The 26735-nt window shown below is 40.7% G+C and overlaps 1 protein-coding gene across 11 annotated transcripts in view; it reads right to left on the bottom strand.

The window, feature by feature from the left end:
• Positions 1-26735, bottom strand: part of ZMIZ1 (zinc finger MIZ-type containing 1) — a 346192-nt gene that overhangs the window by 47502 nt on the left and 271955 nt on the right. For all 11 annotated transcript variants that reach the window (XM_065670720.1, XM_065670724.1, XM_065670721.1 and 8 more), the window contains one exon: positions 4102-4246. In XM_065670720.1, the coding sequence (XP_065526792.1) occupies positions 4102-4246 (145 nt within the window). The remainder of the gene's footprint in view (positions 1-4101; positions 4247-26735) is intronic.

The raw sequence follows: 26735 nt of genomic DNA, 5'->3' as shown, positions 1-26735 counted from the left end.
ACTGTCACTGTTCCTGCTGGTGTGTTGTAGCCAGATCACTTCTGATCCTTAACAAACAATGTAAGAAGCAATCCTAACCACCCATAAATTCAGACAGAGAATTGCCATTCTTTCCAAGAGCTCTTACCAATGTTGAAAGTTCAGCTCTTGGTAAAGTTTAAATAGAAACAAAAAAGGCACAAAAACAAACACTAAAAATAAGCACCTTTGTAACACAAGTCTAATGAATAAAAGGTATTTATGGCAATTGCCTGAACATAAAACAATAATGATAACACATAAAGCACCTTCTGTAATACTGAATTACTACTTAATTTGATCTACTGTTTAATTTTCTCAAAACCTCCAGCACTCAGTAATTTTGTGATAAAATAATTTTATCTTCATATTTTTCATCAATCTTGACTGCCCCATACAGACACTGGTACCCTTTGGTCACTAACTGCAAGACAGCTGGCAATTAATACAGAAGACCAAAATTTGGAGCTAGAGAGAAGACAATAAAAAATTGATGAATGTTCATGACACTGTACCAAACTGCAACTAACAGCTGTCTATTTTCAGGTGGTTTTGCTGACAAAATAAGTTTTACGACAAGCTATGCAAGAAATGACAAGCCTCCTAGGGCTTGCCTAAACTGAACTAGGGTGCAATTCCCACTGGGACTGATGGAAACTGTACCCATTTCAATCAAGACTCAATTTGATCCACATGTAAAGGTCCACCACTTAATGCAATAAAGCATTAAGCAGAAACTTGATCAAAGCAAAGCAAGGTGTATGATGACAATAATCACGTACTTATGTACCAGCATTTGCCGAAGACCTTAAATTCATTTAAAAGTAAAAAAAAAAAAACCAGCCACCTTGAGTAGTATCTGTTATTACAGACATGCCAGTTTGGAAAACTGCAACAAAAGGAAGTTATGTTACTCCCTGGAAGCTAGAAAGCATGAAATTTCACTCCTATGCAGAAGGGCCAGCCCAAAGACTACTGGCTTTCCTTAAGTCCCCCATAAATCCTTTAAGTAGGATTCAATTAGAAGTTACACAGAATTAGGGAGGTGGATAGGGCTCACACTGGACCTTGAGTACAGGAGTGAAACTTACCCACATGAATCAATAAAAAAGTCTAAAAATAAAATAAAACAAACCAATGAATCTTCCATTCAAGTTTGAGCTATTATTATACTTAAAAAAAGAAAGATAAGGTTGAAGGATTTTTATTTGAGAATCCAGTGCTCATGCTGTTCATAAAGCACACGAGTCTGCAGTACAACCAACCACCCTACACAAGACAATAGTTATTTAGCTGAAATTCTGTTCTATATGCAACACTTGATCATTCTGTTAATGAAAAATTAAATTTAGAAAGAAATTAGCACGATACAGCCCCTACTCTGTTGCATGCATGCACATCCCTGTATGGCATATATTCTGTTCTCTGGAAGTGCAATTGACCAATAGTATCGTTCTCATAGCCCTCCTTGATCTGTCTTCTTCAGTTTTCTCCCACAACTCAAATTAACTTTTTCAAAATAAAATGTTGTCCCTAAAAATAGGCCAGGCCTGAATTCCCTCCAGTGTATGTGCCCATAGCTTCTTAAATATGAATCCTTAGATTCAGATTCTTGTTGTACACTCTTGAGTCAGAATTTGTTTTAAATATCCGAGCCCTGTTTCAACTTTGAGACTAAGCAGCTGTGATTCTACAGCACCAGGTACATTGTGATTCTAGTCCTTGACTAGAGTTCTGGGTAATTCTGTTGCTAGTAAAAGCAACAGCAGAAAAAACTCTGTCTGAAGGTACTCAAAATAGTCCTATGACAGGAGAAGTTTTTTGTTTTGTTTTTTTTTTTTTTTGTCTAGTGTTATTCAGCAACTGATGTATATCCTATATTCCCTCTGGTAAGCTACATAAGGTTCTTGAATATGATCTTGGTAGTTTTAATTTAGTATCTAATTCTTTCAGAAAACTTGGGAAGCATCTGGTTACACTAATTCCTTGTTTCTTCGAATTCATACAAAACCCTTGTGGATTAGAGATAAGATACTGTGAACTTTAATACTAAGCTTTTGACCCAAATGTAATTTAATGCAAGTATAAATGTTGCTTCATCAACAGCTTTATCACTGGGATTGTACTTAATGGCATTCCATCTTTTTCTTTTTTTTTTTTTTTAATTCAAACAATCAGAAAACTCTATTCTTCACCCTATACTTCACTACTGCCTTACAGACTGATTATAAAACATCCATGAAAATAAACAGTTCCAGTTGGAAAAAGAAGTTGGAGAGTCACGAGATCTCTCATTCTAATGTACCAGAGACTTTGAGTAGTCATAGTTATGGCTAAATTACAGACAAGACAACAGCACACACTGTGATGCAGGTATTTCAAATCCCTGAGAGGCTGCTGCAGATATTACAGGTATGAAGTTATGTACAGGAATTATGTTTCTAAAGGGGCATCTCATAGGTAAACAGCAGTAATTCAGAACTGACTCTCAGCATCTTCCTAAGTAAAGGATTTCAAGGGCAATACTCAAGAGAAACTTACAGGGACTGTTTGATACAGCACAGGATATTCTACCATTATGTAGGATACAGGGTAAGCCAGTATTGCCAGAAATGCTGGTGTTTATGTTGAGCAGAAGAAAGTGTTTATTTTTTGACGTGTAACAGAATTTCAGTGAAAAACTGCCACAAAAGAAGAGTTGTGCCTATCTTATCTAAGTAATGTAGCACACAGCCCCTGTGAGACATAACAGTGCTTTCATCCTTATAGACTCCAGGGGAACAGAGGCTAAAAGGTCAGATGAGAATCAGGCATGTAAAAACTACAAAACTACACCTAAGAGAGAGTATACTCTGGACCACACTTTCTCTGCAGACTGGCAGCTAATTTCACCTTGGCTTCTGCAAAGCTTCTCCCAGGTGTAAAACCAGGTTATTTTAGAACAGAAAGTGGTTAGTTTTTGTGTTTGTTCTTTTGTTTGTTTCGGGTTTTGTGTGCGTGTTTACCATCGACCAACTGAAAAATGTGGCAATCCAGGTAATTTGAGAAGCCACTGATACCGTATCATGCTACAAAAAAGGACTTCATTCTTAAGGGCTATAATAAAAGGCATAGCGTTTGCATGATTTTCCCATGAATACAATAAAAATAAGGAGAAAAATAACCAACCCAAAACCAGAAGTGGTTTCCAGACATACACATGCACATGTATAGTGGACTTCATGTAAATGGACAAAGATGTCCCCCAGCTCCATTCTAACAAAAAAATTCATTACTTATGCTACCATGGAAGCTATGTACAAGGATTCCAGCCTTATCCATGCTCTTACAATCCTTTACTAACAAAAGTGCCCTACACTAGAAACAATTTATACTATTTGCGATTTCTTTAATGTAATGCTAAGTGAAAGAAAGCTTTGAGAAAAACCCTCTCAGAAACATAAAGCATGAAATGAATGTTTAGTCCTGTCTACACTTATTCTTCAGTTTTTGTCTTCATCTAGGCTCTTCAGACAAGAAATACAAATACTGCTCCTCCACGTAATTTGGTAAAGGCTTCACATCTTCAGCTTCTTCTAGTGTCCTTTAATGCTCACATTTTCTCTAAATGAACAGAAGTACTTTGTGATCCTCACCTGATAAAAAGTGGCATAGGACATTATCCCATGTATGTCTATGCCCACTATACAATTGGTTTGCATACATTTCCAACAGCGCTTGGAAAATAGAACATCAGTAAAATGTTTTCAGCCTCAAGAAAAGGCAGTTGTATCTCAGTAAACAGTAGGAAAATGGCTTGGGAGAGACATGTTGTAGAATTTTATCTCTAGGGCACAACATGAAGTTTGAAAGCAAGCCCACTTGATCTGAGCACAGATTTGAAGGTGGCATCATCACTTCACTATGCAGCAGGTAACAGCAAAGTCAAAACCCAAGTTTATTTTGTACTTGCTCTAATTACAGATCCCCTGTTGTCTGTAGTGCTGTTCAGTACACAAAGCATCAATGGCAACAAGCATTTCACGTCTGTCATGTGGTACATCTGCACACACTGCCACTCCTACAGACTGGGCTGAGACTCACCTATGAGAGAGGGTGGGTTTCATGGAGCTCATAGAGTTCATGGGGGGTTGCATGGGTAGCTTCCCTGGAGGATCGTTCTGCCGGCTTTTCTGGTGGCGAAGCAGCAAGAGCCGTCCCAGCTCCTCACACCACGACGAAAGCAGTGCTGTCAAACAGAGCAAAATAACAGTAAGCACAAAACCCAAGAACCGGCATAGCCAAGTGCAGATGCACGCTACTGTAACAGGAGTCTCAATCCCAACAGACAAACCCCAGGAGTGAAGAGCTTGTCCACGATCGACCACTCATATTATTATCCTATCAAATTGAGTCTGTAATTGCCCTACACTATCATTATAATGTTTTTACACAAGTTACAAACATTCTGCACAGCCCAGGAGGGAGAACTTGTCTGAGCTGAGCATCACAGAGATGAGGCACAAAGATACAGGATAGCTGTTGTGAGTAAAAATAGACATGGAAGAATTTGTTTCACGCTAATAGAAATGTAACAAAAATATACAGAAGACATCATTCACGGAGTGGAGCAAAGAACAACAACATCTCTTTTCTGTTCAGCTATTTTTGTGCAAAAGATTAATTGGAGAGACATGAAGAGAAAGCCATGTGCAAGAATCCATTTCCAAACCAGCTATCAGCCACCAGTCTTGAACACATAAACAGGAGAATACGGCCACACTGATATATGGATACAAAGTTAGCACTTAAATCTATATTTGACCCAGCACAACCCCTAAATGTGTATTTCCATTATGTGCCTAATCTTCTAGTCAATGAGGGCAATTCTGTGCTTACAGGAAAATCACGCTTATGAACTATGAAGATGCAGAGATTTCCTACAGGGACAAAAAGCTTCCAGCTCCAGTTAAAGGGATGAAAGGGGTCATTATCTCTGAAAACGTGGCCTCTCCTTTATGCAACCACACTCAGAAAAGACCAACCCCTGTTACAGAAACCACCTACTTTTCAGTAAACACAGCCCCAGAAAGTGACTGCAGGTGAAATCTGGCTCACATGAGCGCGTCCAGCCAAGACACCTGTCGTGGTTTAAACCCAACCACAAGCCTCGTTCACTCACTCCCCCCCTTCTTGGACAGGACAACACCCCACTGGAGCCTCCAGTAACACCCAACTGAGCCTCAAAGCTGCATGTTTAATCCCAGCATCAGCAGTGGCTCTGGCAAAAAATCACCAAGGTACAATGCAGCGAAGAGTTTCACCAAAACAAAGCGCAGACTAACTGCAAAATTCTGCAGTTGAAGAAACATTCTCAAGTGGCAGCGCTTGGGGTTTTTCCTTCTTTAAAGTATGCTTTACAAAGCCCTCAGAACAATAAAATGCTTCATATTTAATTTTTAACTAAGTGCGTTCCTGAGCTGTTATGAACTGAACACAAATCAACAGATTGCATAAGTAGGTGAGAACCAGAACACTACTCAAAACCCAAGCTGCCACAGCAGTTCAGAGTAGGAGAGCTACACATGCAATTTTAGGCTTCCTGGTTTGAAAGAGACAAATGCAGAATTCACTAAAATTGTGGCTTTTATTTTCATTTCTTATTTTTCTAGTGGTTGGGCTTTTTTTTACCAAATAACAGAATCATAAGCAGTAGCAAACTACCATTTCAGGGTACACCACCTTCCTTTTTCAGTAGCTATTGTCCGGTACCATTAACAAATTGGAACAAATTCAAAGAGACTAATTGTAAAATCGTATGGGGGGTAAAGGGGGAGAGGAAGACCTGTTTTGCCAAGAGCGCCCATAAATATGATTTTTCAGTACCAGAAACAATTGGAATTACTCAAGTTTAATGGCCACACAGGAAAAGCACTTAAAGCCCAAGCCACTCCTGCGAATAAATAGCACATTTGGACAAAGGAGAGGTAGTAATTTCATTGCATTTATCAAGCAGAAGGTCAAGAGCAGTGTTTAGGGAGGCATTTTAGAGCTCTGCTGTGACAAAAAGGGGACACTGCTTCTTTACGTAACTAAATATGGTCACTCGGAAATTGTCAGCCTCACATGTAGCTACAGAGAGCATTCCCCGGAGCAATGTGAAATGTTCCAGCAACGAGTGTCAGTCTAGGCTGCTTCTCTATTAGCCAAGGAATCTGTCAACAAGCATTTGATCAAATTATACTCACCTTTTATCCCTGGCATATCACCACTAATGTGCCAGTGACAAAGGCGCCCTCCCCCTTTCCAGCCACCTGGAGACACAAATCCCTGCCTTGCAGGGCTTCTTCCTGCACACCACTTGAGCTCTGAGAAACAGGAACAAAGTGTTCTGCTGAACGCTAAATGCAGCCGTTGCAGAGTAATAGTGGATGCTGAGCACTTCCACAGCAGAGTGTAATTACTACAGCATCAAATGGAAATCGTCCATCTTAAATGAGGCTTTGATGGGAGGAGGGAGCTGCTCCTTATGCACACCTATGTGCACTTGACAAACAAGATAAAAAGCAAAAAACCAATGGATCTGAGGGCAAGAACCAGCAAATAAAAGACAAACCTGCTTGGAAAAAAAGTGGAGTAACTCCTGGAAAAGGAGTAAGTAATGAGATAGCACTGCTTTGGTGAGGTGAAGATAAGGAAAGATCTTAATGAGTTGTTATTATTACCAATATCCAATACACACATTTATAAAGGTGAAATGTAAACCATTAAAGAACAAAGAGGTCCTCAAGATAAGCTGGACAGTTTCATTCTCCAATTTATCTAGAGAGGAGTCATGTTTTTAGAAACTAAGAGACTGCAGGTATTAAACGAAGCAAATTTACTCATCCCTATCACAGCACTCATTACGGAGAGGTTTAACCTTTCCTCCCTTGGGACATTTCAACTCATACACCATGTATAATAATTGCTCTCTTTCCTGCATCAGTGTTTGTGCATGGAATGAAAACAAGAGTTGTTTGCAGCCACCTTAGGAGTAACCAGTCCCCCTCTATCCTGTTCAGTAGGAGCAAGAACTGTCTAAAGGAGTCTGCTCTCCTCTGCTAGAAATGCAGGGGCAGCCTCCATTCCCCCCTGCCCCAGCTACCTCCACTGCTCTGCTCTCTGCTTGGTAAGATGAATATATACCCCACACACATCTGGTACAGCTGGCTTCTGGAGAACATCACTTCCTGGGCTATTCAAGCAAGATGAAACAAACTCAAAATGAATTTACAGATTACACTATTCATCTTTAGTGTACTTAGTTACTGCTTTTTATGCTGACAGTATTAGGCGTATCTCAACTCATTTACACTCAAAGCACGAGAATTTCAGTATCATATTATAATGAACAGATAAAGCAGCAAGCACAAAGGACAGCTACAGATGGTGCCAACAGTCAGTCTCTCCCTCTCATAGCACAGCCAAGCAGCTGCTTTTTCTTCCCCCTCCGCCCCTCCTCCTTGTACAACAGGAACACAGATTTTGCAGATGGACCATCCACACCGTCTCTCACAGCCTCTTGCTGCGGCAGTTTAATGATCAGATTTAAATCGTATTCCTGTGCTGCACTGCTACAATGTCCCTTGCATGTAATGATGTGGCTTTCCTGCTTAAGTTGAAGCTAACTGTTGCAAGGGGCGGGGGGAAAGGCAAAATCCCTAAATGTGCACCCCCGCACACACCTCCATACACAGCCCAGGCGTAAAACACAACCTGGTTAATAAACCAGAATTGACATTTTCAACCCTTGTTCAGTCATGGAGGGTTCTACCAGCTCATGCCAAAAGATGCATAATAATGGCAATCAAATGACGTGCTGACAGTTTAAGTGTATTCATACATTTATTTGGCTTAAAGGGACACACTCTGGGATGATTGGTGCAATATTTGACCTACTTTTCTCCATTTGCAAAACCTGTATAATTCTTAATGGAACTGCATTTTACTTTAAGCATTGATGTATTTTCATAGAAATAAATCAATACTGATTTGCTAATGATGACTGTGTTAAGAAACCGACGCAGAAATGAGCAGCCTCGGCTTTCACATTTGCGAAATAGAGGAAACCAGAGAGATTAAAAAATAAGAGAAATTTCAATTATGAGTCGCCCAAGGGGTTTGCCTAAGGAAATGAGAGAAAAAACACATTCAGAGATACTCAGCTTGCTGCTACCCAGTCCCATTTTTGTTTCTCCTTTCCCTGAAGAGGAACAGACGTTGCAGGAGTGTGTCTCAGCACAGAATGTGACCGACCTCTCCTGAAAATACTCATAAATACTCCCACACACCCGGAGTTGGCCACACTTTATGTCCTTCTGAATGCCTCCTGTAGTTTTAAACACTTTCATTGAAAAAAATCATGAGACATCGCAATGTATCCAACACTGGGATCCTGAGGACAAGGAGAGGGAAGAGGGCTGTAAGGCAAAGATTTCTTTTTTCTCCCCTCAGCCTGAGTCACATTTCAAGCATTTTTCTGCAACCGCAGAGCTAAGCCTTGCTTGAAAGAGAAAGGAAGCAATTGTTATTTAATCCCCTGCCTCTAGGAGCCAGGTCTTTAAGAACATGCCAAATATCACAAGATTTGCGACACAATTACTAGGACAGGCCACATCCCCCGGTACTGTTCTTTTCATGTGAGGGCCCTTCTGTGTTGAAAACCTGCCGAGCAGTATGGAAACAAAGGCTTCCGTTGCCCGCTCTGTGGCACCTTCCCATCCCTCAGAGCCATGTGTGCCTATCACTCACCAGTAGCACCAGGCACTTCCGTGAGGAAAACCAAGGAGCTCGAGCTGGAGGAAGCCATGGATCACATCCAGGCTGCCCACGCCACTTCTTACATCTTCTTGGTGACAAATGATGCTGGCACACTTGCAACAATTACGTGCTGGGTGCTGATGACGCAGCTCAAAGGATAGTTTATAGCCATGGCATTGAATATTGGTACAGCCCGTTACAATCCCTTTTGGGTCAGGGAACAGAAAGGGGAAGGAAAACAGGCTAAGCGATCAATGCTACCCCATAGATTCACTAATGCATTTCATTAGCTACATCCACACCAGCTCAGATAACTGCAATCCTGTAACTGACTGATTTAACTCAGTGCTGTGCAAAGTGCCGTAGTAAGCATCTCCGAGTGAATGAGCCAGTCGGCTCCCTAGAAAGCAAAATACAGAGAAGCACAGTGCTAATCTATTTACCTATTATGATACCCTAGTATTAGTTACAGCTTATCACCTCAGTAAATCGCTGCCTCTTGTTAGGGAACATGCTTAGAGGTGCAGCAAACTGTTATTTACAGGCAGACACTATATTTACAGCCACAAAGACAGGTGAGGAGGGGATAGGACAACAACTCAGTAATTTCAATGCCTTCTGCTTCCCAGGAGACTGCTGGAGGAGCACAATAGGATTACTGCTTCCTTGCTGCAGTTAAGCTGCAGTAGATAGTTCAATAGGCAGACTGGCAGACCCGTATTTCTTACTCACTGCAATGAAAATATCAGGAAAACGGAGGAGTTTGATTTGGAAAGCTATCTGTTCAGCACTGTCTCGCTAGTTTGGTTTTCTGTCTTGAAAGGAAACGCATTTGGCTGAAAAGATATTTACAGCATAAGTAAGAAAAGACAACATTTTTTTGCAGGTCATAACCATTAATTTTATGTTGCTCTTAGAAACAAATTTGTATATTTTACACGCAGAATTACAATTAAGAGGAATACAGAACTACCGAGGGCTTTCTACCGTCTTCTGTATCGACTGCAATCTAAATTCAGTTTTTATAAATTATCCAGTGAAATAATTTGGTGGGGTAGGAAGGGAAGCAGCAGAGAAGGAGGGGAGTGGAAATTACTATTGTCTTGATTATTTAAGAATGATAGCCTTTTTACAAAGGAAAATGGAGACTACATACTGTTTGGAAAAATACGTAACAAATGTTAACTACCTGATGATCAGTGCGCTGTAGTGTTAGAAAAGTCATTTCGATTGCATTAAAAGGATGGAATCTTTGTCCACAATTTGGAGAGCAGTAAATCAGACGTTCTCCTCATGTTTTAAATGCTACTTTGCTCTTAAGGAGCTGGGGAATGGAGTGAGAGGAGAAATTGTTCATCCCAAACTATTTCAAGGATTGATTTTCCTGCAGCTCTACTTCTCACACACTCCAGGAGAGCCTGGCAATGGCTGGCTAACCTGTCGGATAGTCAGTCAGGGCAGGAAAGCAAGGCCACAATGGAAATAGGATGTACCTATCGATTAGGAGAAATTCAGAGTACACGTGTTTGCCCCTCCTCTTCAGTTCTTTCAATGTACCGCTATGTGTCCTAAGCCTGCGACAGACAAGCCCTACCCCTGTCATTACACAAGCTTCTGCTGTGTATCTGCCTCAATGTGGAGAGCACAAAAGGAGTGTATATAATGCCAATTACAAAGCAGAAGCAGTCATTTCTCAGCACTCTGGCTGTTTGACACGGACTCACAGCAGTTCCCAAGGAGCCCACCCCTTCTTCCAGGTCTCTCTGGCTGCCAGCAGATGCTCACTGCACATGCAGGGGCCCATAGCACAGAGACTGTGCTTGCTCCCAGGTGTTTGTGCCCAACTCATACTAGGAGGCTTACACCCCAGCTGTCTGCTTTTCTGAAGCAGCTGAGGATTGTGCTTGCTGTTCTCCATCATGCAAAATCAGTGATAAGAGCTTAGAGTCCAAGGAAGTTGGATTAAACAAACTGATTTTATCTGGAATTAGAAGTACCAACACAAGTGAGGAGTACCACTGCCAAATACACACAGGTTTAGAAGGTGCTAGTCCCAGTGACTGTACAGCAAACCGCATGGAACTGAATTCCCCGGCAGAGCAAAGGCAATGGCTGGCTCAACCCCTGCTTTGGGAGGCATGAACTGCCCACTAATTGCAGAAGGAACACAAAGTCGACAGCCACAGTTGGACATTGTGAAACAGTATGGTACATGTTTCTACCACTAATATCCAAATAATGTCCTTTATTACCAACGCCTCCTTCATTACTATAGCTAGAGCTGTGAAATACCCAGCTTTGCTCCGGTAGGATCTATCATGCAGTTATATATTATCACCAAAAAACCAAACACTACATAGGTTTGTAGCAAAATATGTAATGTGAGGAATGTCTAATTAAATGAAATGTAATATAAAATTACTTATCAGAGGTTTTATTCAATAAAACCCTTACTGCAAACCTGAAAGTTATCTAGCATGTGCTTTCAAGGGTGCTACGTAAGAGTGACACCAAGTAGAAGTCTGGTCTTGAATATGAGTCCAGCTTGTCTTGGTGTATCTTCAGCTCTTCACAAATACCTCTCAAAACACATATATACTGGCTTCCAATTAGAATATTACACGCTGGAGACACATATTTGAACACTGCTATCCTTACCCCATGACTTCAGTGGAACTGGGATTCTCCAATTTCCTTCTACACTTGCCAAAATTTGGCAGAGCATCTTACCAGATTCACTACATTAACTTTGAAGTAATACATTACAAAACATAGCAACAATGGCTCAATTTGGCAAGCACAAAACACTGTGCATGGATCCAGATAAAATACGTAAGCACCTCATTTAGGCTTAGTTGTAACTACGTTGCTACATCTGAAAACATGCCCCATTACAAAGAAAAGACAAAGCTGGTTAAAGGCCACCAGCAAGGCAATCTTGGATACCGCTTTCCAAAGGAAATGCACTCCAATAGCGTTAGATTGCTTGCTTTCTTACTCATCCAATTGTCGGTTTCACTACTTAGAATTCAGACAACAGTCTCCTTCATTACTGCTGTATGTGTTTATTTCATAATGCCAGTTCCAGTCATCAACAGACTTCACACATAATGCAGACATCTGAAAAACGGAAGCGACTCACTTTAACCCATCTTTAGCTAGATTCAAAGTGGTGACCTCTAGGTGAGAGGATCAGTTTCACTTAATCCATCCTGAGCCCTCCAATTACTACTGTAAACAGCTCCTGAGCTAACGCTACCACTGACACCCAAAAGAGCTAGGAAAAAATACTAGAGGCATATAACCAGAGACTGAATACAGGGAATTCATGCACAATCAGTACGACGACAAAAGTCTGGAAAAGGGAAAACCTAGAGGCTATTTCCCAAAAGACTAAAGGAATAACTTCAGAATTGAAGGCCCAGTGTCCTACTGGTGAAAAGTAACCCACAGTATTCAAAAGGACCAAAAGGAAAGTTAAAAAAAACAAACAACACACACAAAAAAAACCCCACAAAAAAACCCCAAACCCCCAAAAACAAACAACAACAAAAAAACCCAAACAACAAAACCCCACCAACCCCCCCCCCCCCAAACCAAACAACAAAACCCCAACCAAAATGGATTTGTAAAGAACAAATCATGCCATTACTTCTGTACTTTCTGTACACTAACAGACAAGGGACTTTGAGCATAGATTCATTTGATTTTAGTGAGGCTTCAGTGATGCTTTACATGACCCTCTTACAAATAAAAAAGGGAAGTAAGGTCTAGCTGAATGCAACACAAAATGGCTGGAAACTTAAGCTTACTGAACTATTAAACCAACAGTCAGTAACAGAAACAAGCACTATTGGCTGGGTTTTTGCAGGAGTTTGTTCTGGGTCTGAAACTACTGAATGCTTCATTTATGGACATCCATGACACAGATGGATAAAGTGCTAGAACATGTTCTGGGTCAATGTACAGATAGCAAAAGCTGGAACAAAGCATCAGTTCACTGCAGAACTGGTGTTGAAATCACCTTGAAAAGCTGGAGAAGTGGTCCGGAACTACATCCAAGAGGGACAAGTACAAAGTAAGACACAATGCAGCTTCCCAACAACAGGGTGAGAATCACCTTCAAAGGCAGAAATTCCCAGAAGTGGAGCTGAGGGCAATAGCTGTGCAGAGGCTGAGCGGTGCCACACTGCTGCAGCAAACTCAACTGTTCTCCTCGGGTACAAGTCTGGAAGATGCACAGTTCTCCTTTCTACCCCACCACAATGTACAGTCACAGAAGGGGAAGAAATGTTATCAAAATCATGATGAGAAACCCCATCAATATAATCTTGCACTAAAAGATTGCATGGAGTGGTGGCGTGGTTTGGTGGTGTTGGTTTTGTTTCTTTTAGAAGAGCAGATTGACAGCATTATTTACTGAGTAACAAAGCATCACACATATCCTCAGCAGAAATGCCAAAATACAATGTACAAAGAGACAGAAAAGACACAGGCTAGGTATCAGAAGCATCCTAATGCTACTAAATACCCTAAGGGGCAAGGTGATGAATTTTCCATGAATGGAGATGCTGAGGTACTGTCAGATAAACGTCCAGAGAGAACAGTACTAGGCATGCTTCAGGGAAGGGGTACAGCATAGATACCATTGAATTCTTTTACAATTAAATGATTCTATGATTGTGAACACAGGAATTTCAATCAATCAGCTTGTATCAGAAAAATATTTAAATCTGGCTTGTCTTTGTAATTATTCTAAATAGAAACGTAAAAAATACTGAACATCTCAGTTACAGAGTGGGGAGCTCCTGCAGAGACTGCTGAAGTGGCCATCCAGCTACACAGCTTGCTGGCTACATTTTACAGATGAAAGAAACCGAGAGCAGGTGATGTGCTGAAGGTCACACCATTGGTGACAGAATGAGTCCCAGAACAGAGAGGATCATACACCTTCCTCTCTTTGCAAGGAAAAACCACAACCACCACATCAAGGGCTTAGTGCTCTGTGCCCACAGTCTCTGTGCCTGCCATGGAACATTTTCAAACAACTGTAAAACATCTGGAGAGGCTTTCAAGGAGAGGGGAAAAAAAAAATTACAAAAACCACACAACCAAAATTTATAGCAGAAACGTGTTTCCAAAGTTAACATTGCACAGCCAGAACTTTTGAGAAGGACCAAAAGCTATTTTAGGAACTTTTGGTTCTGCAGTCTTGCTCTTTGCTTTAATTTCACATTATTTTACCTTTTTATGGGAAAAGAATGTTTTACCAGGTGTCCTCAGGAACTTTTATTTTTGAACAATTAGTGTAATACAGGCATTGCCAACTTCTCCTGAAGTGCTGAAGGAAAAAAACGTTCATTTCAAAGTTGGGGGTTGCAGGACAATTTTTCATGCTATACAAACTTTGCACTCGAACAGAACCAAGCTGAAAGCACTGTGACTCCTACCTTCGCATCGTTTTTCATTCTGAAAGAACAATTACAGCTACATATAAAATAACCTCTATGTGCTGAACATGAAGACAATTAAGGACATCAGCAAAGAGAAACTCAGCCTGCAGGAGTGTTTAACTTATTTCTGTTCCAACAATGCAGAGCAGACAGATGTGTGCATGGCACTGCACTTTCAAGGCAGTGATGTTTCCCATCTCACTGCCCAGTTGATGTGTCAGTTTTCTAACAAAGTCATTACTTTTTTCCCTGCTGCTTCCCACCAACCCCACAAACCCTGTCATCTTCTTCCCCTTACTAGCAACCTGCTCTGCTCCTCTGGTACCAATCACCTTTTCTTGAGAACTGCCTAATTAATTAACATTCAATTAACAGACCAAAGTGAAATGCCAAATAATTGTTCCCAAGCTGCACCCGGAAACTTGGCAACTAATGTGAACAAAAGAAAGAATTTAGTACCCTGAAAGTTGTTTTCTTCTAGCTCTGTGTTTAATAAAACACAGTTATATTAAAGAGGCATTCTGTGAGTCATGGATGCTCTTGTTAAAGCATTCTGATACCTTTAAGATACAAAGTGAACTGTGTTTATTTTATTGCCAATAAAGCAAACCTAGCCAATCATCTATGCTCTGTTACAGTAATGCCACACGGAAAACTCAAATTGGTGTAAAATAAGACATCTAAATAACCCTACCCTGATCTTCAGATTTTTTTGACTGCGTTTTCATGATATAAAGTGTTCAGCAGCAATATTGCTGCGTCCATACCCTGCTGTGGCTTGTAAGCGCTCCTAGCTGTGCTGAAGCATCTCTTTGCATGACCATACTGTGAACCTGACCATGGATCTGACCTGACTGTGGGTTTTTTTCTTCTTCCTCCTCCGACATTTATTTGATTTGGTTTTGTGTTTTTCCCCCAGCTAGATGAATTCCTCGCTGCAGCTCTGAGTCTGGCCCCAGCACCAAGGCTACAGCACTGCAGAGGCAGAAATCAGGCAGCTGTTTCTCTGTACAGGCAGTACCCAAATACATGGCTCCATTGCACACATATATGCCTCAGTTCAATTAGCTGAGCTAAAAGCACACAGAGGTTCTGAACAAGAGACTGCTTTATTTAAAAACCCAAGTACGAACATTTGCTTTAGACAGATTAGAAATTGCTGTTTCCTTGTCTTCAGGGAAATGTTTATGGTTTTACATAGGTAGAAATAGGTTATCTATGGAATAGGGGAGAAGTAAAAAAAAATGAACATGGCTAATTGCTTTTTACATGCATCTAGGGAAGAAGCCAGTAGAAGTCACAGCCTACACTGATTTCTCAATACCTTTCTTTTCTCTGGCTGAAAATGAAAAAGAAATTTGGAAGAGGGAAAAGGTTATTTGTGACTTATCTCATCCTATGGACATTTACAGAAGAGCAGCCTGCCTAAACACTCACAGAGGGCATCTGCCCCCACCCTCCCAGCACACAAGTGCTATCGTTTCAGGACTGGAGTGCTATAAGATAATGCCATCACTGCTCTTGCCATCTATAAATAACAACTGCATTCGGATCCCGCCGAGTCACGTGGAAAAGCTGGCCAGCACTATGTACATGTGTGTGAGCATGCATTTGGAAACCCAAATAATTCTAATAATCTTGCATGAAATAAGCTTTAGCTTTCCAAATTTAGCTCTGCTCCATGCACTCTCTGTGGCTCGCAGAGGACTGCCATCATTTTTTTCTAGCACTATTCTTTCCTTGGAAGCTGCTGACTAGGGCATTAGCAGGGCATTGTGCAAAACTGTGTCATGTGCTACTGCGCAGACAGGCTGCTCCGAGAGGCAGACAAGAATCAATTGCTCCAGCAGCTCTGCTAACCCTCCCTCCCCTCTCGTTGACATCTTATCTCAGCCACTGAAAAGGCGCATAGGCCCGAGCAAGGCAGCCGTGGGGAGCAGTGGGCGGGTGAGAAAGAGAGACAGACAGCAGAGCATGGATGCCACACGCTGGAGCAGTTTCCCGATCCTGCGCTGAACTGCACCATGAGCCTTCCCAGCCTCCTGTGAATGTCTCAGGCGGAGCACTGGGATGGCAGAGAAAATAATACACTCCTAATGACACATGAAACCAGGCTTTAGCACCAGCTCTCGACAGCAGATCTGCTGGAGCAGTGCAAAAGGATGATTAAAAAAAAGTAAAACCTGTAATTTGGATGCTTAAACGATCTCACAGCATTAGTAACAAACACGAACAGGAAACCATTTCAGATGAGTTGTATGCGACTCCTCAGGGCATTTTCTGGGAAAATGACTAGAATACAACCTGACACTACCAATAAAGCTTACCAAAAATGTTGTTTATCTGAGACTATAATACCCACAACACATCATCAGGAGTAAGATTTTCATCTTTTGAAGCTAAAACTGAAGAGAGCACATACTGAGGAGGAGAGAAGAAAGGAGGAGGGAGGGCAGTGAGGAACTCAAAGGATTTCCCAAGACTTCAAGCCCTGTTATTTCTGCAGAGCTTTTCACAGGGACAGCGTTTCTATTTCACAGCCTGTAGAAAAGCAGCAGTTTATACCAGCACTGAGCAAACATCCTATTTAAATAGCAGCTGCATCTATTTTATGTTCCCAGAACATCTGGATAAGAAGAATCAAAATGGACATCAGAACACCAAATGTTACTGTAAAACACACAGTAAGACACTATCCAAGCAGATGGTAAATAAAATTCTCCATTCTTGGTCAGAACCATTTTGCATTAGCTCCTGCTCCTACTGAAGTTGATGGAAAATTCCACAAGCAATTTTAGTGGCCAGAAGGTTGAATCTCTTAAACTTATCCGACCTCCTTTTCTTTTAAAATACACCATTTTAAGTGTACTCTACAAAACGTAACTTCTCTATACATTAACAAGTACTTTCATTTTAGTAAAGCAAATGATAATTTTAGCAATGTAAACTGCGGAATTTCCTGGGAAAGTGGTTAGAACAGAGGGCCAAAATCAACAGAAATGAGAGTAAAAGATAAGATAACATGTTAAAGAAAGGTAAGGCTTCTGAAAGGTTAGAGAGATGCATTTATTGCCTATAGACAATGCCTGGCTATTTACTGCCTAGGGACTATATAAATGGCCTTTCACAAACACATAAGAACTGGCTCCTTCCATAAGGAACTTGAAAGAAATGCAATAAAAGTTCAAAACCAAGATGGCATGGGCAAAAATTTCTCAGGGAAATTAACACAGGAATGTTTTCTGGAAGGAGCTGGTTACTTGAAGGGCTTGAAAGGAGTTTGCAGCCAAGTATTAGGAAATTTTCTCTAAAGGGGAATAGACTGAAGTAATTTTGAAAACATGAGGGTGGAGGAAGAGACAAGGAGAACCCTCAAGAGCAACAGAAACCCAGGGAACAAGTACAGAGGGAACAAGGACCAGACCTGAGGGTACTGGCTGATGGTTTAATGAGAAGGGAGAATGGGTAATCCTGTAGGCTGCAACAAGGTGTGATTTGTCCCTCCCACCTCTGCCCCCCTACTTTAGGTCCTGCATTTTACTTTGACAAGTTTCACCTGCATTTTCTTCCTGCTTTGAGCCCATGATAAAGCTTCCTCATGGAAGAAAGCCCCCCCAAAAAACAAATTGTCCAAATTTGGCCAAAGACAAATAATATATGTATGCAATACCCCACCTAATCTTGTCGATTGCAATATAAATCAATCCGCGCTAGCAACCTGCACTTAGGTGCTATAAAACCTAGAAATGACAGCATTTTGAGATTTCATGGTTTGGATAATATCATTGATGCTGGAGAAAGAGGTGTTCACTGGAATTGCTCCTGCTTGTATACTACACGCACACACACATAATCCTTCTACCACTTTATTAGTACAACCCTTTTGAAAGAAAATAACTGGCTATTGGGAATGTCTTGTTTGTTCTCTCGTGGATTTTGTGATGATTGTTAAGATCAATTCAGGATACCAGCTCCAGTTCCAAAAGCTGTCAAGAAGGGGAAAAAAAAAAGGGGGGGAGGAGGGGTACGTAAGAAAAGAAAGGGGGAGGGAATGCAGGCACTGCAGCTTGACTGTGGTGTTGGCCAAAAAAAATGGCAAAACCCCCATTTTTTAACTTCCTACACAACACAGTTGTTCTCTCTCTGTGTTCTGAGTCATCTCTGTTCATGTTACTAAGAAAGCCCCACAGAGCCGATATCACTAGGGAAGAACAAGACGTATTTTCAACAAAACTGTTAGCTGATTCCAGCTGCTGCAGAGCCTTTATTTTCAGCAATGATAAAAGAAGCAGGAAAAACACAGTGAATTTCAGGTAACAGATACTTTAATTCATGAACCAGGGATATTTGGTGTGGAAAGGTAACAGCAGAAATTGTCTGTCTAGAAAGATACTCTTGAAGGATGGTACTCTGTTTCCTTATACCTCTATGCAGGTATAAGGAATTATTACAGACATAAGGTCAGAAACGCTATCGAAATTTCCATCATGATCACAAAAATCCTACATATTAACACTAACACACAAAAAATTAAAGGTAATAAAATGACAGAATAGGGTGAATATTTCCAAACTGCTAAATGCCTCAGTTTTGGGGAAGCAGGATTCAATTCCAAAAATATGCACATCTTAATTATAACTGTCTGTAACAATTATTTTGTAGTGGTATCCTAAATCAGATGTTTTTCAAATACAGAGTTGAGCACTGTCATGTGATCAGGACCATGCAGTCTAAAAGAGACACATGTAAACAAAGCACTTCCTTTATCTGCAAGAGGCTGATAAACACTAGCTAATCCTCACCTAATCCTGTGAGAAGAACATCATCCTGGCTTCACAAAGAGGGAAGCTAAGGTAGTGAACTAATCCTTTGGGGTAAATACCCAGGTTAGAATGCTGAAGAGACTAGTTATTGTATAAAGGTTCAGTGAAATCACATCTAGTTACTGCCTGCAAAAGAGAATCTGAGTCTACTGACATGTAGGTCTGCACGAAAATTTTTGTCCGTTCTGATACATTTCTGCTGCCAAGACTATCCCCACTCCCTGAGGGACCTTTCAGGTAACGGTTGACAAAAAGATCAGGAAGGGGAGAATGGGTTTGGACATCAACATAGAAACAGGATTTTCACATCTATAGAGCAGGGTCTTGAAAGGAGACAGGAACTGCTCTGGAGGAGGATACTGCCAGTCATAAAGGACATAAATTCACAGTCATCCATAGCATCCTGAAGAGGAGAGAATCAATGCACTCAGTATCAGATGTGGATTAGAGCTCAGAGGCTCTTTTCCTAGCCTGGATGCAGACCACTAGACCATGCTAATCTGACAGGAGGAGTTTCACAAGGCAACTGAAAAAGCACAGATTCATGTTGCAGAAAATAAACCACAGGTTCTAGAACCTCTTTGCAAATTCTTGCCCAAGCAAATATGCCACTGAATTTAGAATAAATAATAACAAAGTAGCAAAGGCTAAAAATCTTCCCTTTTAAGTGGACTTCCAAGCAACATGCATGTGCTGTGAAAGCACTGGACTCCGCAGCCTGTTTGACAGCCGGAGCAACAACTGCAGAGAACTCCAGTACCAATCCAGCAACTTGAGCCAGAATGTTAAATAGAGAAAAGAAGGTTCAAAGCTGAAGCCTAGGATCAAGCAATCAAAGCTTTAAAGTGAAATAGTCTAGTTCTTGCACTATTTATAAAAGGTAGTATCTCAAAGCTTTCATGGAGTACAGACTAAGTCCCCGCTATTACAGACTGGAGTAAACTAATACTGAAGTTATGTTTAAGGAAGCCTTGAAAAGCAAAAATTCATTTCATCCTGGAAAAATCTAAGAATCAAAAAGGACAGCAGAACACAAAATGGGTAAGCCAACGTGAACAGCTTTGTAAGGTAAAAGGGACGCATTAAAAAAAGGTATAAAGACTTCATAAGGGAAGACTGGAAGAATGTCATACGACCTACAGCAAACATTACTGTAGGTATGATGAAACAAATGACAGCCTTCTATCAGATAGGTTCTTGGCTAAGAAGTTTCTGCAGATAGGCACTAATTAAAAAACAACTATCAAAACCCACAACCTGGATAGCTATAGACTAATGTGAGGAAGAAAGAGTAGATATGATGCAGTCATTATATTGATGAGAGAGAACAGAGCAGTTAACCAAGACAATTGTAGCATCTTGCAGCTGACGCTGCTGTGTTCCAGACATTCTATGACTGGAAGTCATAAGGTCTTTAGTAAAGACCTCTTTTGGTAAAGATGGGAAACTACAGTGGATCAAACTAATGATCTCTTGAGTTAAGGGAGTACTTTCATCTGTCCTAGGCGATAGAGCAAGTACTTCCAATGTGCTTTTTTTGTCAAATGCACCTTACAGGGATCAGAGAAGGCCCTTCCAGTGTGTGGATAGACATCATCAGCTCAGAAACTTCTGAGTGAATAATAAACTTTCAAACACATAGAACTAGAAACAGAGCAATCTCAAACCTAACATACATGCGAGCAAGTTACAATTAATCCCCTTTTCTAAACAAACCTTTAAAATACAGGAAACTTTCCTGGGTTTGTTTTTGTTTTTTTAGAAAGGATCACCCACCAGCGTTTCACTGGGCTCTGGAATTTTTTGAAGCCTTTGCAAATTTGATGAGGCACTGGAATTTTGTGTTTTGTTTGGGGTTTGTTTGGGTTTTTTTAGTTCTTTGGGAACTTGCATTTGATGAAGATAAAAACTGGCTACCTAAATGTTACTACTGTAACTAGAGAGGCACAAGCGGCATAGAGATCCATTAGATAAGCATAACTGAAGTGCAAAAAAAAGCAGCATTAAGTAGTAAGGTGAAAGAACTGAAGTGTCAGTCTGCTCCACTCTTTGGAGCAGAGCCTGTTTCTTCAAATGGGTTTGTACAGTGCACAATGGGCATTCTCATTTAGATATAATCACTAACCAAATATTAGCAACTAATAATGGCAAATGCCTTAACCTCAATAAAACAGCACATCTGTAACTGGCATTATTTAATGGTGGAAAGAATCAGGATCATTAAAAAAACCATCTGTCTAGTGAAATATTAAAAGTGAAGTGCCTAAATCTGGTGAAATCACATAGCATTCTAAAGTACCACCAAAACCATAAAAATGATGATGTTATCGTGTGCTGGCTCACAACTTGCACCATGGGGACTCGGCAGTTCTGGGTTTACCTTGTTCTGCTTAAAACTCCGTATTTAAAGGAATACTTTGGCTATTAGCAGTGAAGTCACTCAGAACAAGACAGAAGAAAACAGTGACACTGGCTACAAGATTGGCTGCTGTTACCTTGCTTAAGACACGGTAAACACAACCAAAGACTTAACCAAAAACAATGTGCAAGAAACATAAACAGTAAACACAGTAAGTGAGGATATGATTCCCAAGCACTAAAAAATCCAGACAGGAATAGGCCGTAAGAAGTAGGAGTGCACTGCTCAATTTGGGTTTGGAAACAGTACACAAGACAGACCCGCAGACTGATCAACTTGGTCTAGCAGAACGTGTTCCTGCCCATGGCTGGGGGGTTGGAACTAGATGATCTTTAAGGTCCCTTCCAACCCAAACCATTCTGTGATGGTATGATCTGTTTGGGGGAGAACAGGAGGAATGAGGAAAAAAGGTGGGTGGATTGTCAGTGGAAACAATCTGATGTTGCATTAGCTCTCCCATTATCACCTTGAACACATACACACCACGTCCCAGCTTGAGAAACCCTTGTCTAACAAGGACCAGAAAGGAATGAGCTCCCAAAAGGCCCTGGCATGGGAGGATTCCCCACTCCCTTGTTGCTAAACCTGCAGCAGGTCCACTCAAGAGTGAAAGCAGCAATTCAGGCCATGAATTCCCCAACTCCCATGATTTTATGTTTATTAGCCCATGTTATTTTTACATGTGTAGAAGTTACCTATGGTGGTTTCTTCCTACAGAGTAATTACATTGGGATTTTTGAGGATTTACAACTAACCCAATTTTTCAGTTACAAACAAATACAAGTCTAACCAGTGATGACTGAACCTGAGACTAAGTATAAAAGTACACAAGCACTTCGGGTATTTGGCCAAAAGCTTATGACACCAGGCTTTCACTCCCCCTTATTCTAAGCAGTTACTGTGATTCAGAAAGAAGATGGATTCTGTCTAGATTAGAATAAACTGACACTTCAGCAACTGAAAGGCGAGCCAGAACACAGGCCTATCTGAGCTAATCCTTACTACTTGCATAAAAACACCAGCTCCAGGCCACAAACGAGAGATGCAAGGAGGTACAGCCCTCTGTGTGCACCTTTCTAACCAGCTAACTCAAGAAGTGAGCAGGGAACTGGAGGAGTAAATGGCACCCATAAAATCCTGATCCTTAAAGGAAAAAGCGAAATGTTGTTTCATGTTATTCTAATCAATTCCAGCACCTCAGCTGTTATCACAATGGCTTCAAGGTTTACAGCCTACTTGTACTAGAAAAATTAACTATGAAGAATTAAAAAAAATAGTTTATCTTAACACTTAAGCTGGGTTATTACCTCACTACCTGCAAATTAGTATTCCATTTTGCATAGTTAAAGTAAGTAGCATTCAATTTATACTGGATCAGTTCAACAGTAACAAATTCCAAATGGTCCACCTCAGCAATCTCTCCAGTTCCACCTTGTCTCAGGTGGGAAATATCTCATAATTTTGATAGTAGAACATGCAAATGCCCTGACATGCACCACAGGACAAAGGATCTGCTAGTATAAATGCTTGAATTTTTCTGAAGAATATATTATGTGTCTGAAATCTAAACTATTATGATTAGACACTGATAATATGACCTATTTCCCTTTTCAGTGCGATTCGTAATAGCTTCCAAAGAGGTCTGGCTTCACTGGTGCTGCCTGGCTATGTCTGCTCAGCTGGTAAGTCGGACCGGCGCCTGAACATGCTGGTTAGCAGTCAAAGCCAGGAGCAGTTCAAACATGGTCAGCCACAGCGGAGGTCTTCTGAGATCTTCTCTTCTTAAGCCAAGGAGGTCCCTTGTGAGCATTTGCAAACCACAGTTATTCAGCTGCGCATCAACACAGCCAACTCTGGATTGATTTTTTTTTTTAATGGCAAAAAAACCCTGATGACTTTGCTACTCAAAGACCAGCATTTTGCCAAATGGGAAACACACTATCTGCAAGGAAAACATCAGTAGAAAGTTTTTCCATAAACAATGGCCTAGCCTGTTCTCCGAAATACATATGTAGTTTATATATATATATATATATATACACACATATACATATACTTTTTATTAAGTTTCAGCCTGAATTGTTGAAACCCAGCAAAAGGATAAGGACCCAAAACCAGTCTCATGATAGCAATGCTGAGCCCTACCAATCCTGTCTTTATTAGAAATATACCTAAAACTGAGTTCCAGTGTTATCACCTGCCCATGTACAACTAATTAAAAAATGCTCTGACAACCACTTTAAATCCAAAAAACCCAGTGGTGAAATTATCTTTATAGCTGCTGAAGTAACTTTGGTACTACAATACTGCTTAGTACTGGCATAAAACCTTGATAAAGTTTCCTGCCTGATTACTTATTTGGTCTGCCCCTGGTCAGGTCAGCCTCTTCTTGACTACAAACAAACAAGACTACAAACAAACAAACAACCAACCCACCAAAAAAAACCACCCCACAGCCAAAACCAAAAAAACCCCAAACCCCGCAAAACACCAGGCTTCTCTGGATACAATTTCCTAAGTAATGAAACTCAGGTACTGTAGAATGGGCATCTTGTATGGACTTTGTTTCAACATCCCCTTTCCTCTTCTCGTCATAGGTGTTATGAACCATTATGGGGCAGTCCATAATTCCAATTTTTGTCCTGGGAGGCATTTTTGTGGTGGTGGCAATGATGGGGTAAGTTCTGGTTGTGCCTGCAATCTGTAACATATGGTAACATTCTCACACCAACCCTTACCAGCATGCACAAGACACTGACTGATTTTATTTTTGTTTTTATTTTTACAAATGAAAGTTTATGAATTCATGATAGTGACAGCAGTGATGTTCTTTGACATGACAACCTCTACTTAACTGGACAAATGCTCAAAAAGACAACCAAACAAACCAACCTCCTCATCACAGGCTTCTCCTGCTTCATGCAATCACTAATCCACCTGCCTCGTTCAGAGAGACCAGTAATGCTGAAGACCTTGAGAGCCTTCACATCCACTGAAACCCAGTCTCCTTACTTGTGCACCAACAACGGTTTCCAGATGCTACAGCACATCAAGCTAAAAGCCATACACCTCAAGCACTGCCAACAGGAACAAGGTCAACATCTCATTTGAAAGGGGCTATCAAACATTTGTCCTAAGTGAATGGGCACCTGAATGTGAAGCCTCTGTACTGTGAAGTCTGCTAGTAATCTTCTCGCAGTACTCGACAAGTGACACAGAGATGGGACCATATTAAGCATCCAAGCAGGAATCCTCAATTTACAACTGTTAAAACAAGAATGTAATTTCACAACCATTTTTAATACCAGTGCTATCTTGCAAACCTTTCAGTTTCTTAATATTTTGTGACACATCTTTTAATTTTTACAGCTCAGGAAGCTGGATTTTGTAATGCAGATGTCTTGAGAAACGATTGACAGAGCTTGTAAAGCTATGCCAATATTGATAAACACACACTTGTTTTAATAGCTATTAGAACACCCAGTAGTTAAAACCAGATTACATCAGAAATGTTCTATAAAGGCCAGTCATTTTTGCCATCTTAATAGATTTTACTGCACATGCTTTTTGAACGTTAAAAACAACAAATTCTCAAAAAACCTGCAACAAAGTTGTTTTATTCCGACATGAAAGTCAGATAGGCTAAACCACAAAGGTACGAATACATACCTGGAATAAATAGCAGCATGACACAAAATTGAAGCCAAGCAAGCCAGTACCAGATTCACAACCAGATCTCCCCTGGCTCCAGAAGATAAATTTAATGTATTTCAAACTGACTTTTTAAATTAGCTCACAGAGGGCCACATGCTCAATGGAGCTGACCATGTCTATGACATTAATGACCTTAATTCAGGATGAAACTGTACAATTTTATAGTCTTATTTACAAGGTGCAGTGAAAGGTAAAGTGTAACAGTCAGAAATCTGAATTTGATTCTGCTTTTGACTTTCTGTGCAAGCATAAAGCAGTTCTCAGGAGGAAGATAAGAAGCTGGAGAACAAAATTTCTGCTAAAACAGAGAAGCTCTCTGCTTGAGAGGCTCAGTGGAGCCTCACTGCCCAGAATATGATCTGCAATACTGCTACATACAAGACTAAATGGACCCTGGATGTTTGACTCAAGCCTTCAGATCACTTTCAGGCTGTCTATTATTATATTTTTATAATAATAAAAATACACAGAATAAGCACAGAAAGTGTGCTTTGGAGAAAAGCCAGTTGTAGCAAAAGTTGCTTTGTCTGCGAGTCCAAAAATACAGCCTCATTCACTCACAAGAGAAGCTATTCATGGACAGCAAGAACACTGCATAATTTGTAGGTCTTTGCAGGTTCCCCCCGCGCCCCAAGACTCCCTTTTCCTAGAAACAGCATGAGCCAGACAGAGCTTTTTGCCCCCCTACCAGTCTTGACTATTTTAGGTCTTGTGTGAGTGAATCGTAAAGAGCTGTGACACAAAGTTCAGCTCAACTAACTGCCAAACAGGAAAGCACTCATTACTCGTTTAAAAGCATCTTTTGTGCAAATGACTACAGTAGAGCATGATGAATTAAAAACCCCCTCCCATACCCACAACATGGCCAGAGCCCATCTATCCAACATGGTGCAAACAATAGGCAGACAATACTTTATCTGCTTTCTCAAACTGACCTTGTTGATCTGCTGGATCATGAGGCTGTGTACCATATTTATAAAAACAGAGCACAGAGGCAGACAGCTGACTTCCACTAGAATGTCAGCAAAGCCCCTGCTTTTACTCTGCCTGCAAGGCTTTTATTGCTGACATGAAATCTGAGTCTTAGGAACTCAGATTTGATAAGTTTGTGCAAGGAGAGGGGCAGCAATTAACATTTGGTAATATGGACAGTTACAGCACCAGACAAGAGGTCCATTTACCATGTGCCTTACAATTACAGAGGATATAATTTACTTACACTCTACACCGGCAACAGGGCAAGCAACAGTTAACAAGCAGTACTGTCCTTCATAGTGGACAGAGTTAGCTGACCATTTGATCCTACTTCTTTAACACTGAAACATCTACAGTGTGTCGAGTCCCAGTTTAAAGGTTTTCAGATCAGTTAACATTAATTTAGTAGCCAGAAACATGTAGCTGAACATACAACAGAGGTAAACCAGGTGTCAATGAATACATGCCTGAAATGAAGTTTATTCATGTAACTTAACTGCCCTTTGGAAGACCCTTTGACAAAGCCCCTGGCAATAGAATGTCAAGGAACTC

The sequence above is a fragment of the Lathamus discolor genome, chromosome 3 (genome assembly GCF_037157495.1).
Source record: "Lathamus discolor isolate bLatDis1 chromosome 3, bLatDis1.hap1, whole genome shotgun sequence".
NCBI classification, from domain to species: Eukaryota; Metazoa; Chordata; class Aves; order Psittaciformes; family Psittacidae; genus Lathamus; species Lathamus discolor.
This window is presented reverse-complemented; position numbering and strand designations above follow the sequence as displayed.